The sequence below is a fragment of the Chaetura pelagica genome, unplaced genomic scaffold (genome assembly GCF_000747805.2).
Source record: "Chaetura pelagica isolate M959 unplaced genomic scaffold, ChaPel_1.0 scaffold386, whole genome shotgun sequence".
Taxonomy (NCBI): Eukaryota; Metazoa; Chordata; class Aves; order Apodiformes; family Apodidae; genus Chaetura; species Chaetura pelagica.
The window spans coordinates 1870305-1885448 of record NW_009953703.1 but is presented as its reverse complement, the minus strand read 5'-3'; the positions used below and the strand labels follow the sequence as shown (position 1 = coordinate 1885448).

Genomic DNA, 15144 nt, shown 5'->3' with positions numbered 1-15144 from the left:
AGATGCTCTTCAGAATGCTGATTTTTTTTTCATTAGATATCTAATTGCATTCTAATAAGAAATTTTTTATTTCCAGGTGGTTGCCAACCCATCCCTTGCTGCCATACAGCACTGTAGTTAAAAATTGTGTGTATTCATTGCAAAGTTACACCCCAGTCAATCCTTTAAAACTGTTACTTTCTTCTTTTTCTTCATGCACTCCTAGTTACATGAAGTGCTAGCAACAAAGAAAAATACATGCCATCTCAAAAACCTGAATTATTTAGGGATCTCCATAAGAAGAATATCAGAGATTGTTAAAAAACAACATCTGGATTAAATAACTTAATCTTCTGTAGCTTTATGATACAATATGTGAACATGCCTGAAATCAGAAAGCCCGACATGAGTAAACTCTTGGGACCAAATTAAATTCCTAACTCTGTCCCTGACTGTATTGCTTGAATCAAGTCATGACCTGGCTTTGCTGTGATTAACCTACAATGTAGGATATAAACAGCCTACTTTTTTGGAGATTTTGAGAGAATTAGTTATCATTAATTAAATGAAAGGCTCCATGGTGTGCAGGCTATTTTTATTTATTATAATTACTTATTACTAATTCACTGAAACTTTAGCAAGTTTTATAATAGACTTCCTGTGACTCAGACTTACATATTAATACTTTTGTACTTGGTTATGGCTATGGAGTGCCATTATCTACCCTGAGAAATTAAACATCACAGTCCAAAAAAAGGACCAGGGTTGACAGAAAAGATCATTGGCCTCAAATAAAACCGGAGGGGAAAACAGTGCATCTAAGTCCTGAGCTGTGCTCTTGCAAACACCATTTGATCCTTGCCTGGCCCCAAAGGCATCTGTGTCCAAATTCAGAGGCCTCAGCCCCAGCCTCATCCTGTTGTTTTCTGTAGCTGTGGCCCAGTCTTGGAGGTTTGGTAAAGCTTTGAGCTGGGAACCAGTGAAATGTGTCAGGTGTGAGTGTGCGCGGCAGTGTGGGCAGGTGGGGCTCGGTGCCTGCAAGGGAAGGAGCTTCAGGACAGATGGAGTTCAGCAGAGCGACACTGTCCTTTGTCTGAGACCTACAGACCAGGCATTTTGTTTTCTTTTGTTGCCTGTTAATGGATCCGTTCAGTAGTGCTCTTGCAGCGAGCTTTGGTGCACTGTAAAGGCAGGCTTCCAGTAAAGCACCGTAGCTGCAGCCCCTTTCTGCCATAGCCGGAGGCTGAACGCCCGTGCCATTCCTCCTAAACATCTCCATTTATGCAAACGATTCAAAGGTTTAGGTGGCCAGAGAGCAGGAGAGCACAGAGGGCAGCACAGTGTTGAGGGAACTCAGTTTGAAGGGGGCAGCCCTGGTGTTTACACCTTGCTGCAAGGAGCATTTAGCTGCAGCATGTGCGGCTCAGACAGAGCAGAGGTCACCACTGTGTGGGAAAGCTGCTCAGGCTGTTCTTCCCTTCCTCTGAAATGTAGAAAAGATGGCAGTTTGGGAGATGGAAGCTTTCTTCTGTGTTTGTTTTGGGTTTGTTTTTTGGGTTTTTTTTCACACTGAAGCTCTTTTGGTTCCAAGGGTAGTGTGTGCATCATAGCTTGGGAATCCTGGCCTCGACCAAATACATTCTGTGGCATGTCACTGCAGCATTATATCTTTTGTTTAGTTGTACAATGTAGATTGGTTAAACTGTTGCCCCAAGCCTTCAAATGACTGCCTCCTTGAGAATATTGAATTTATATCATCATTTAGATAACACACTGTTCAAATAAGAACGTGTCTTTATGGGTTTGTGAAGCTTCTCATCTTTGAGTGACGTGCAAATAACGACCTAAGAATAAATCAACTTTATCCTATTAACCCAGGAGAATGAATCTCACACAGAACAGAAGTAGTGACTGCATGGAGTAGAATATATGAGAATATAACAATCTTTGTGCCTTTCCTTTTCAGCTGTTACATGCCTGTCGGAGCACAACGACTCTGCCAGTGTCAGTGACTGCATACGGTGGGCAGGAGCTATGCCAGCTCGTGTACAGGAGTGTCTTGTTCCCTGCAAAGATGACTGCACCTTTACCCCCTGGTCTAAATTTACAGCATGCTCATCTGACTGTGAATCAACTAGAAGCAGGAGACGGTCACTCACAGGTAAAATATTTTATAAAATGTATCTGATAGCAATACTTGTGGATTATGCCTCTCAGATGTTGGGGTTTTGGGAGAATCCAGACAGAATAGTGATCATTTGTAAATTATTTTTGATCAGATACTGCTCATTGCCTGCTTTGTGTGCACATATTATGGTATGAGAACAGTGCAGAAAACCTTGGTGATGGAAAGACATTTTTAGACATAAAGCAAATAAAACAATAACTGTGGATTGTACAAGTTTATCTAACCTATTAATCTGGGAAGCATGCAGCAAATCTGTACACAAGACTAAAAATCAGTGTGATGTTCTCTTTAAAACTGTTGAAATCTGAATGAAGTTTAAAACTGGGAGTTTTGTGCTCAGCAGTATCCAGTAGTTCAACAGGGCAAATTAATACCATGTATAAAGAAAAAACGGTATCATTAAAGCAGTTTTGTTCGATCTTTTCTATGTATTCATTAAACACTCTCGTTCAAACCATTTCATGGAGCATTCCCCTGAGCTTGCTGTCATGGTTTATTATGTTATTTGAATGCTGACCAAACTGAAGAGCTTTAAAACTCTAACATTAATAGTTTGGAACTGTGTGTTTTATGAGGAGTTGTATTGCCCCCACATCCATAGCTAAATCAAATAAATGTGAATTACACTGTTGCCAGCAGAGTTACATGACATTCCTGTTATTGTTTTCCTGCACACACATATCTTTTCATATTTCTGTGCTGTGTTTGAGAACTAAGGTGGAGCTGGCTTGAGTTTGCTCCATTAATAGAGGTGAAACTTGAAAAACTTCTACTATGGAGTAAAATACTGACATTGCTGTAAAATATATAGTAATGCCTGGGAACTGAATGGCAGCAAAGTATGGTGGCTACCACTGCTCCTTGCTTCTACACTTCCTTGCACCTGGCTGTGTGGCTGTCTTGTTATTCAGTTCATTACTGCTGGAATGATGGAAGTTTTTACTAACAATTCCAGTACGCAGACTTGCAGTATAAAAGACTTCATTATGGCTTCAAACTGCCATTTGCTGATATGGCTTATTACAGGATAAAGATGTCTCTTTTATATAATAATTGCTACAATACAATGCCCTCTTGTTTCTTCCAAAGAGAGTGTTCTAAAATGTTCTCTGTTTTGATGGCTGTATGTTTATTGTAGAAGAAATCCTCTGTCCATATCAGAATTATAGATGCCTGATCTTACAGAAAATATATAAGAATGAAATGAAGAGTTCCTTCCAGGTAGTTTTAAATCTGATTTTTCTATGTGAGCGTCTGTGCAAGTTATCAAGCAGTATGGTCCTACCTGTCCCCTTTCTTATTCTGTTCTACATCAGACATAGATCCATTCAAGTAGACCACAAATGCTTTCTAGTATTCAGGTTTTGATGGCTTGTCTCCTCACCTGCCCTGAATTTGTGATCCAACACCACCAGTCTCTCCCATATGACCTTACTGGGTTCCCTTCCTCCCTCCAGGAAGGAGCTCCTGGTCTCAACCTACTCCCAGCAAAGCTGTCCTGGAAGCAATATCCCAGGTGGTGCTGGGCTGTTTGTATTTCACCTTTCTGTCAGCTACCTCCTCATTCATCACTCTGTGTGTCTAGGCCCCAGTGAATGCTTTGGCTTCATTATGAGAGTTCATCAATAGTGCCATTTATTGGAAATCTGTTAATTGTTTGGTGATCATTTGCTTGCCACCCACTCAGTTTTTAATACTCATTTCACTTTGGAAGTAATCATAGACTCTGTGTGTAAAATTAGTCATTACTTAAGAAGCAAAAGAATATATCAAAATTCAAAGTCATTACAATGAAAACACAGTTTTAAGGTAAGACTTCATTACTAAAGTCAGTTAATTCACTGTACTTTGGGTACAGTAGAATTTATGTGGAAAGGTACATTTTTAGTGTTTCATATAATTTCATATAGTGTATAGCATATACTAGCTGATAATATTTAATGTGTATAACATTTTTTTGTGTTCAGAAATATATTTCAAAAAGAAAATACTATTTATCTGAAGGATTTGTGTCCTTGAAAAGTTTTGCAGTGGTGTTTTTAATAGTAATTTCTGAAATCTATGAAGATGATAGAAGTAGCCCCATCACCAATTCTTAAACTTCTCCTTTGTGAAGAGTGTGGGATAAGTGTAATTTTTTTGCTCTCAAAATAGGGCTTTCATAGCAGCTTCATTAGAGGGAAGATTCCTGCAAAACAGATGGCAGGGCAAGGGGGGGGGAAAGTGTTGTGGAAGTGTGAGATTATTAGCATCCTTACCTGTGTCTGGTGGGCTGCATGTAATAATGGCAAAACATGGGCAAGTCCCAAATTCCCATGTTTACTTACAGAATGCAGAGCACACAGCTCTACATATACGCTGAGTGTGTGGCTTCTGTCAGCTCGTCAAACATAAAGTGCTGGAAATGCCACTAGAGAGCTCCTGATCTATTTAAAGCCTTTTAAAAGACTTTCCTTGAATTACGTGGAGTTGTACCTCTTTTACCTTACCTAAATTTGCTCATAAATATATTGATGTATTTTTATAGACAGAGGAAAAAATAAAGATGCCAGCACTATTTGATTTCTTTGTTTTTATTGTCCCTTTGTGCCAGCAAACTTTACATTCCCCAGAACAATACAAGAAATGCAATTTTGAAAGGGCTAAGGCTTGAAGGACAGTGATATTAAGGGTCTGCAATCAGTGCCCTTTTCTTTTTAGGTACATATTTGTATGCAGACAGGTATGGATGACAGCCAGCTTCTGCTTCGGCTTATGTGTGGTGAAATGACTCTTTGTTCCAGGCTGGAAACAGGGTTGTTGAGTTGTAGAACTGGTGTTTTGGTTTTGTATCTTATTTGTGTGCAATATCAAAGAGAAAACATTTCCTCTGGGATCAAAGCTTTAAAAACTTTCTGCAGAAGTCTTTTTAGCACATCCTATATCCCCAAGGAACCTTTTGAGGGTGGGATACAGATGTGGTTTCTTAGTGAAGATGAATTCTCCCTTCCAGTGCAGATGCTAAATGCAAAGACATTCCTGAGCCAGCCTGAAGACAACTGCGTCATGTTGGGTAACCCATGCCAAGACAAGCATTGATTTTATCTTTAGGGGCTGTATTAAATCTGTGTTCTCTGGAGCAGTTGGAGAGATGCAGGGAACATGAATCCTCATCTTTATCTCCTCTTGTACTGATGTCCTCATGCCTAGAAGTCCTCCAGGAGCAGGACAGGGGTGTAGAAGTTAGCCTTCTTTTAAAACCTGTTGAAAGAACAGAGCGAAAGAAAACATTGAACCAAATATAACCATAGAAATACTTTCCAGTCCTAATAATTTACTGAGGATTATCTTTTCTGTTTTCCTTCAAAATACAGTTTGTGTGCCCTTGCATCTTCAACTAATTCATAAGGTAGCCTCAAAGATGTTGTGGCTAATGTAGAGTCTTCTGGAAGTTGTCCTGGCAACCAATAATTTTGAGCAAATAGAGACAAAACAATTCATTTATTTTCATCAGATAATTAGAGATAAATGATACTATATAAAATTACAGAGCATTTTCTGGGCAGACCACTACTAGAGTAAGAACTTTGCATTTTGCTCTTTGCCCTACCCATCAAAACAGTATTTCCAAGTTCTCTGGTTGCCCCTGGAGATAAATACACTGTCCTTGCACTCCAGATCACTGGCAACAGCTAATAGATGCTTCGGAAACATTCCTGGGTATTAACATTCAGATTGTCTTGGTTCTAATGTGTTGAATTCATGCAAGTATAAATAATATGACGTGTTGTTATCAAAAGTAGCAGATGTTAAACTAACAAACAGATTTCTGTGGTTGGAACAGGGCGAAGCAGAAAGCGAGACAAATGCCAGAATACTGAAGTCTATCCTCAAGTTGAAACAGAGCAGTGTCCCTGCGAGGAGTTTACCTCCCAGCCCCACGGAAATTGGTCTGACTGCATTCTTGGCAGAGGAACATCGGAGCAGCAGCTGGGAATGCCATCCCATGGAGGTGCCAAGGAGTGCGGCGAGGGCGTGCGCCTGAGAGCCATTGCCTGCTATGATAAGAGTGGCAGACTGGTGGAACCATCTCACTGCAGCAGCTCGGGTAAGGAGATTTAAAAAGCACATGAGAAGTGTAAAGAGCCCTGGTGCTGAGCTGAGTTACCTGCTCAATGGTTCTTTTTGGAGCCTGTCATAGGTGCGTACATGTTCACCTGCTGGAACAGTTTTCACAGAGTTGCTGTGACTGTTGGACAGCCTTCTAATGTCTTCTTATCACTCTTAATACTAAGGTTTTCCTCAATGTAAGGGTCTGGTGGCATTTCTACAATCAAAATGAATTAGAAGAGGGCTAAAGTTGGCTCTGCTGTCAGATGTAGACGTGACGCTTCAGGGCATGGTGGTCAAATTTTTTTCTGGGTTAATGGTTGGACACGGTGATCTTAGAGGTCTTGTTCTGTGAAATACCAGAGGCATTTCTTTTGTGCATCTTAAAATCCTGTAAAAGCATGAGCAAAGGAGAAGTTACATTTCAAGTAGTGTTTTGTTTGAAGATGTTGCCTTCTTCAGCTTTTACTTGCTCATAGATTTTTATTCCTTTCTACTAAGTTTAGAGGTGTTTGTATGTTTGTTTTTTGTGAAGCATCAGAAATTTTCTTGAGACAATCACATTAAATCACAAAACCCTTGTGATGTCACCTGCTGTCTCTAGTGCCAAGTTCACATGACTTCAGCAGCTGGTGATCTCATCCTGGCAGTTTTGTGCCAGGCTTAAGCTCAGATGGATACACAGCAAATATGCCAGTGTCACTGCTTGCTGGGGCTCTGGGCTGTTATTCTCTCTACCTAACACTTCATATATAATCAAGTAGCCAATATCAAACAGAAACAGGGCAGAACCAGAAGCAGAGCAAGCAGGAAATGTTGATCTATCTGGGTATTTTCTTCCAGTTTCCATGATTTGCAGTTATTAAATGCTAAATCAATTTACAGACAAAAGCCCTTATGTTGAGGGCAAATGCTGCACCTCTGCTGCTCCCAAACCACTGATGCTCTCTGATTTACAGTCACAAAGCTTTGGGCACCACCTAGGGTGATGTAGTAGGTTGCAAGAGTGCTGGTGAGGTATGTGATGGGAGAGGAAGAAGTGATGTGTCAGGAGGAGATTAAGTAATGCAACAGGAACCATTAATGTTCCTGAGTAAATAAGGGAGCAGAGAAAGAAGTGCGGCTGGTCTGTGGAGGGTCTTCAGGATGAGGATTAGCAGCCTGAGCTGCATGTAATAAAAGGGAGGAAAACATACCCTGATGAAGTGATTCAGTCCTGGAGTGAATTCCTCTCACAGCTGTTGATGGCTGTTCCAGCTGGCTGCACAGATTCATAAAGCAGCTTTCCATGGGTTGTGTTTCAACAATGTGCTGTTGTACGAATTGATCATACCTCTGTGGACCATGAGGGAGGAATGCTATACCTTTCCTCCACAACATTACCTTTTCTTCTGCAAAAAGGGAACTGTTGGATTTTGAAAGGTGGTTTTGCCTGTGTCGTGACTTGCTCTTTTGAAAAACTCAGGGGTTTTATCACTATTTTTAAAAAGACAAGGTTGTCTATGTGTGGGGTTTTTCTGAATAACCTTGGAGCCTGTTTTCTGTCTGTGATATTTATGTGGCATTTTTAATGGTCTGGGCAAGGGCATTATTGTTGCCTTTCTCGTCTTTGGCTTTTTATCTGAGCAGAAATTATTGCAGCATGTCTGTGTCAGAGGGCAGAGGGGTAGTTGGTCCTGTACAGCCCTGTAGAGCCCTGTCTTATGCCCTTCCTCCTACACTCTATTTACAGAGACCTTTAGGTTTGGAAGTGGGATGTAAAGGGGGGTGAGACGTTTCCACCTTCTGGATCTCCCATAACAGTTCCCCTAAGGGTGAGCTCCAGCCCTGTTTAGTACCCAGGATGTATAAGCTCCTGTTTGCTACCAAGTCTTGAACGCCTGTTTCCTGCAAGGCGAGTGGGAAAACAACATTGCCTTGGTCTCCAGAGGATATGGATATTGAAGTGACTCTGGGTATAGACTGCCAAAAAGTGGCAGAAAGCTCCACAGGCTCCATCGCTTGGGACCTGCCTTCCAACCACAGCAGTTAAGTGAAGTTAAGCCCGATACTTATGGTCTTTAGAGCTGGGAGCTTTCAGAATACACTCCTGAACACATTATTGAATTAGTGATAGAAACAAATCATTATCCAATTAATAATTAGCAGTGCTACTCAACCGTAATAGAGAAGAGCCAATTAGAGAAGCGTGCCCATTTACTAAGCCCTGAGAAGTTATTCCTGACAGGTTGGGTTTTTTTACAGCATCTGAGTTTGTCTAGTTCAAAGTATCAGGTGACCTTTTAACACTAGCTGGCTGACCACATTAATGGCTAATTAAGCCTTTGCCTTATATATTGAATGCTAATCACTGATATCTAGGTATTGTTCTTGCTTTATGAGATGTGGGGGTAAGCGTGTTCCTCTTTTATTTCTTTCAGGTCTTCTGACTTCTTTTTGTTTCCTGCTCTTTTCCTTTAGCAGGACAGTACTTTTTATTCCTTTGCCTTGAACCAGGACAGAAGTGAGAAGTTGTGAGACACAGACCTCAGTTCTTTGCGGAGTTCTTTTGAAGAACTTTTTACAAAATGTAGGAAGATAGATGTTAGGATGCAAACTTTGCCGTAGAAGTAGTCTGAAGTTTTTTCCAGACTTGATAATGCCATGAGTACAAGGTATAGGACAATGAAAATGCTATAGAAGAGAATTAGAGAGCAAACTCTGGACTCTTGCCTTCTCACAGGAAGCATTTTCACTTTCCCTGACAAACCTGGCTGGTGAACTTCAGCAGGGTTTAGTGAGTTTGAGACTAATGTAGAAATTAGTCAGTGCTCAGGGTCCTGCTCTACACTGCATTTTGTGAGCAATTCTGCATTTGCAACTTTGAGGAAAAAAAACCAAACTAAAAAACCCAGTGAAGTCTGGTTGTCTGTGTTAGTCAGCAGTCCAGACTCCAACTCTCCTAAGTCTATTATATGCAAATGCATTAACTGTTCAAGCAAACCTTCTCCAGAGGAGATGAATTTTCTGCCCAGTGGTGTAGTTACCACATACAGAGTATCCCAAGATCCAAAAGCAGTGAAGATGGAAGCATTCCAGCTATGCCTTAATGGAAATGCACCACTAGCTTGTGTGGTGTCTGCAGTTCCTTCTGTTAGGACCTATGTCCTGACCCAGCACAGCTGAGCACAGCTTGTGTGAACAGTTTGGGTCAACTCTAGTGGCTACAGAGGTTACACTTTGACTAATTTACCAGCCCTCACTGCCACTTAATCTTGATTTAGCTCATGATCATTAAATGGAACAAGCTTAAAAATAAAAATCCCAGGCTTAAAAATGCAAGCTTAAAAAAATAATATCCTAGCTTAAAAATACAAACCCCAGACTACTCTGAATTGTATTCCTTTCTGTGCCAAACATTTCCTCTCATGTCCAGAAGAAGCACACTGGGGCTTTTTTTTCCATGACTGACCTTTGTGATTAACCTCCTGGTTTATTTTAGTGGTGTCATCGTTTTTCTTGATCACGCGTTCACTAAGCTCTGTAAGTGAATAACCTATATTTTTTTTCCTGGAATTGGTTCACTCTTCTTTTCCTTTCTTTAATTTGGAAGTGCAATTATGAAATTGTGGATAGAGGTGACTAATTGTATTGCAAAAAACGTAATTGATAATTTGCTTCAATTTGTCTTCCTGTCAGAAGACTGGCTCATCTTGTGTTCAGCTCACCATTAGTCCAGAGGGTCTTCATTCCCTGGCTGATGTCTATTGCATCCTCTTTGGACATGAAATTGTCCTCTTAGCTGCAGTTCATCTGCTCCTCAATCTGTCTTTCAAGTTCTTCGTACTGTTTTTGTATTTCCGCCTCCTTTGTTTTGAATGATTTCATGTAGTTCCTTTCCCTCTTTTGTGTGTGTGTGTGCTGTGCCAACAGGGCTTTTTTTTAATCTTCGAGGAACATAGGGTGCCTCATCTGTTCCAAATCAAAGGCTGGAGATTTCTGTGCTCTTGCAAGAGGTTCAGCTTTTGATCCAACAGGCAATTTCTGGAAAGCAGGAATTTATGAAAGGTGCTTTTACTATTCAAATTCAGTGGTGCTTGCAACAACAGGAACCTGGGAGAAAGACACAGATAAACAGATCCTGGCTTTAAATCACAGAGCAGTTAGCTTCGACCTACACACACCTTAAAAAGCTGTAATTATTTTCCAAATTTATGAAGGGCACGGCAGGGGTGCTCATACACCTCCTTGTTGTCATCTGCACAGTGTTTTGTACGTGGTTTAGTTGCAGATGGACAAATCAATGAGGACTGGGGTTGCTCAGAGGGTTCCCCTGCACCCACTGCTGCAGGGGTGGGTGTCACTTGGTTCCTCCCTGTCAGGTTGGCCTAACACTGCTACTGGGAATGCTGCTGGTAAGGTCACTCCTTGAAAACATCAACTTTAGTCCTGAATGGGTGGTGTTAGCCAGCAGATGCCCCAGCAGGAGTTAAAAATTCTGGTGAGGTGAAAACTCACAGGTTTTTATGGTGGCTGGTGGAATGTTCCCTGCTCTGAGGCACATCAGGGCAGCATGTGCCAGCAGTGACTGCTTCTGACCTGACCAGCAATGTTCCCAGTGGCGAGAGATTTAGGACAGTATGCAGAGGTCATGAGATCAGGAGTTTTAACTCGTACTGCTGAAAACCAGGTAGTGTCAAGTCTCATGAAGTTTGATTTGCTGAAAGGTCAGCTCAGAGTATTTCTACTAGGGGGGTTCTTCTGGGTTTTATGCTCCCTTACATGACAATCTTGGCCACCAACTTGATGGACATTGCATGACCTACCTGCAAGTCGACATAAGGATCTACTCTGAAACCCTGTGGAGCCAAACTTCTGGACTGTTGTTTTCAGAGAAAATTAGTTATTTTCACATAGCTTTTAATCACTAGATTTGAATAGTCATTCTGACAAAAAGACGCTTGTGTAGCTCAAAAAACTATAAGCAGAGCTGAATACCTTAAAGAAATCTGGACTAATAACAAACTTACCTTCCCTACAAGGTAAAAATTCTGGAAAAAGAAGAGTTGGGAAAGCTATGTTGACTAAATGCCTGATTATTTTTGCAAGTGTATCTATGCTGACAATTACTGTGGTATATACATTTTTCCATATGTGTTAAATTTTATTTTGAAGAATGAAACTTGCAAAAATCCCGGATTTTGTTTTGAAAACCTTCGGATATAGAAACTTTCTTGAAGAAAATTTTCATCTCTGATTTTGAAAATGCCTCTAGGTATTTCAGTCTAAATGAAATTTTATATATTTAAATTTCATTTATTTAGCACAAACCATTAATTCTAGAATACAAGTAGTTATAGTTTAAAGTGATTTCCATACTTTCATAGACAGCATCTCATCTTATGGATGAGACCTCAGCACTTCACTTCTTCTACAAGGCAAATGGGCAACCCTGCCTTGGCTATCCTCTTCCCAGCTCCAGCCCCAACACGTGACAGCCTTGGGATGCCTCCTCCTCCTTACCAGAGTGAGAGTAGTTAATCTTGGCACCATCAGCTAATGGTAACATGTAGAGCCTGTGTTCAGGCTACCCTACCCTTCTTTTGGCATTTGGGATTAATTAAATATTACAGTACTCTTGTTTCTCTCTGTGGTTTTGCCCGTGTGTCTCTGCAGTATCATTCTGTGACCTTTTTATTACAGAAAAATGGCTGTATTATTTACAGAACAAAGCTTTTCAAAGACTACTTGAGAAAAAAGTTTTGGCTAAAAAGTCACCTTATTTTCTGCCCATCCCATCCCCTGGCATGGGAATTAAGGCTGGCTTTGGATCACAGGTGGCTGAAAGGTGTTGCCAGCTGCAGACAGGCTGTCCTTCCCTTGTGTCCATGCTTTAGGACTCTTCAAAGCCACTGTCACCTTCAACTGGTTTCCTGCTATCTCAAACCTAAATATCTTCTAAATTTAGCCCCGAAATCCTGTCTGGGTTCTCCTCTGGACCTCTCTCTGACATTTTCTACACATCTCCTTGGGTGTGTGGTGACACTCTTAATTACAGCTGTGGCTGCCAGGGAAGCTGTAAGCACAGAAACAGAGCCCATAAAGGACCTGCCCTCTGTTTCTTGTTTGGCTACAGGATTTTTACATATTGCTCTCAGAAGAGTGCTCAAAGAACATTGATTTATTCCCTATCTTTTCCTTTCCTTTTCTTTTTTTTTTTTTTTTTAATTTAAAAAAAATCTGTTCACTACAAGAAATTTTGGCCGCAGTTCTTCCCTGCTGGATGTTAAAAGACTTATCAAATGAAATTGGATCAGAAGACAGCTGTTCAGACATTGCTGTTCTCGAGTATGTTTTCCTGGCAACAGAATCAAAGGTAAACTGCCATCAAAAAGGTTATTTCTGAATGGGTCAAATTGGTTATCAAAGAAGCTTATTTAAAGCAAGGTAAGACTTCCCCTGAGGCGTTAGTACGTAGAAATGCACATTCTTTTAGTTCCGTAACTTCTTATGAAAGCAGGCATACATCTTATGAGGAAATATTTAGATTTATATAGGTAAATATATAGATTTACTATTTGAGCAACATCCTCTCTAGGTGGTACATTTAGTCATTGTGTTGTCTGTTGTTACTCCTTAGCTCTAAATATAAATCTTTATAGTGTGTCTTTTTGCTGCATTCCATTAAATGACCCTTTTGAAGAGGCAGCAGTACCCCAGACTATGTGAAGGAAAGATTTTTTACTAACTTCAGAGAGGCTTTTTGTGCCTGATGATCACTGACAGCCGCTACTTGCCGGACCACCTCTGCCCACCTTTGCTCCTGTCTGTGCCTGTTGTTTTCTATTATTAGAATGGCTTTTCTCATGTTTTTGACAGGTTGATTAAAGCTCTTCCATGGGAGTTGGGAATGTTTTCAGTGTAGAAATAGTAACTCAGTGTAGAAATATCAGAGGTTTAGGAGAACTTTGATAGCAAGTTAATGCAGTGGATGATCTACTGCCCCGATTTTGCAGCAGGCTGTGGTCAGGGTATCTCTTTGAAATGTGGCCCATCTCTTCAGCCTTAATAACATATTTGTCACAAATATGACCTGTTACAAAGCAAGGCTCTAATAAAATGTTACCATACATTGATAGATTTAGAATTAACATTTTTCTCTCCCCATGTGTCATTCCATTTAATGGGTTCTATTGGAAGTATGAAGAAACACCCTGTTAGCCTAAGTCTTTTCATGAGTTACGTACTGTAGTGTTAAGACCTCTAGACTTTTCCTGCTCACGGAGAACTTCATGGTCCCTTTGAGACCTGTATAGCTGTACTGGCAAGTGATACAGAATCACAGAATCATTTCAGTTGGAGAAACCTTTAAGATCATCACATTCAACTGTTAACCCAGCACTGCCAAGGCAACCACTAAACCATGTCCCTAAGCACCGCGTATACACAGCTTTTAAATGTCTCTAGGGATGGTGAGTTTTTTTTTCCCCTAATATCCGATGTAAACCTCCCTTGGCACAACTTTTGGTCGTTTCCTCTTGTTCTCTTGCTTCTAACTTGGGAGGAGTGACTGACCTCCACCTGGCTACCACCTCCTTTTAGGCAGTTGTAGGGGGTGAGGAGATCTCCCTTAGCCTCCTTTTCTCCAGGCTGAACACCCCCAGTTCCTTCAGCTGTTCCTTTTAAGACTTGTGCTCCAGACCCTTGCGTATCTTATAGGGGTTTTTTGCAATGTATTTCAACTTGATTGTCTTTTATGCAACTCTGATGAGCAGGCCTTTCAGGCAAATAAATAGATGACAAATAATTTTTATGTAGAAAGTCACAGTTTTGTAACCTTAGTGCTGGTGGGAAGCCCTGTGTCAGCTGGACATAGTAGGTATTTTAGTGGATTTCAGTGAGAGTTAAAGGGTTTTCCATCTGACATATTCTGAAGATCTTCTTAAGTAACATCATGTGTTTCTGCTTGTATGGAACAAGAGTCCTACAAAAAAAAAGAATTCCAGTGTCTGCACATAGGCCAGGTTCAGAATAAGATGAGCAGATTGCCAGTCCAGCAGTGGGTTTGCTGGAGCCCTCCATACAGTGCCAAGGTCAGCATGACAGGAGGAGGTAGTGGAGGGGGGGACATGGTGAGTATCTTTTCAGGTGCCTGATAAAGTCTGCTTTATCAAAGAGTTTGGGAGACCAACTCAGAAACATAGCAACAGCTGAATTGAGGAGAGCTGAGGAAGTAAGCCTGAAGTAGGAAACTTCTGCTCAGTCTTCTCTAAGGATTATCATTATGGTATTGATGAGTAACTGAGAGTTTATTCTACCTTAGTCTATTCCTGGGTCTGAGATCTACTGTGAAACTTCTTTGTCCTCCAAGGTTTGCAAATGAAGGTGGTGTAAATTAAATTATGAGAGCCAGCTTTGCAAAACTTGTAATATCCCTCACTACAGACAGAGATTCCCACTGTGAAATCTTGGATCTTGTTTGTATTTGGTGACATGGAGGAGTGACTGCTGAAAATCACATTATTTAACAAGATTCCATCACTTTTTGCTTCTGTCTGAATTCATTGAAGTCCCCCAGCAGAGGAGATTGAGCCACACAACCAAAGCACTCCAAGTCATGCTGCAACACTGAAGCAGAAGTCTACCAGGAATTCAGTACATCAGTACTCTGTGCTGGGGCCTGCCAACTTCACAAAAACGTCCTATTTCCATCTCAAGGTTTTCAGTTATCTAAATGAGTTGTGATGCTCTCCCCGTGCCTAACCTTTGGAAAACCAGGACTCTTCCTTTCTTAAAATCCTGTTTCCATCAGATGTTTCTTTGCAGTACAGCTTTATTTAAGAAGATGCGATGCCTTTGTATCCTGTATCTTGTGTCTCTGTAGCAAGGTGACCTCTAATAGCAGGAAT

The 15144-nt window shown here is 40.9% G+C and overlaps 1 protein-coding gene across 1 annotated transcript in view; it reads left to right on the top strand.

The window, feature by feature from the left end:
• The window catches only part of THSD7B (thrombospondin, type I, domain containing 7B), a 266212-nt gene that overhangs the window by 163617 nt on the left and 87451 nt on the right, over positions 1-15144 (top strand). Inside the window, exons 13-14 of the mRNA XM_010000390.1 lie at positions 1946-2140; positions 5991-6254. Coding sequence (XP_009998692.1) covers positions 1946-2140; positions 5991-6254 — 459 coding nt within the window. The remainder of the gene's footprint in view (positions 1-1945; positions 2141-5990; positions 6255-15144) is intronic.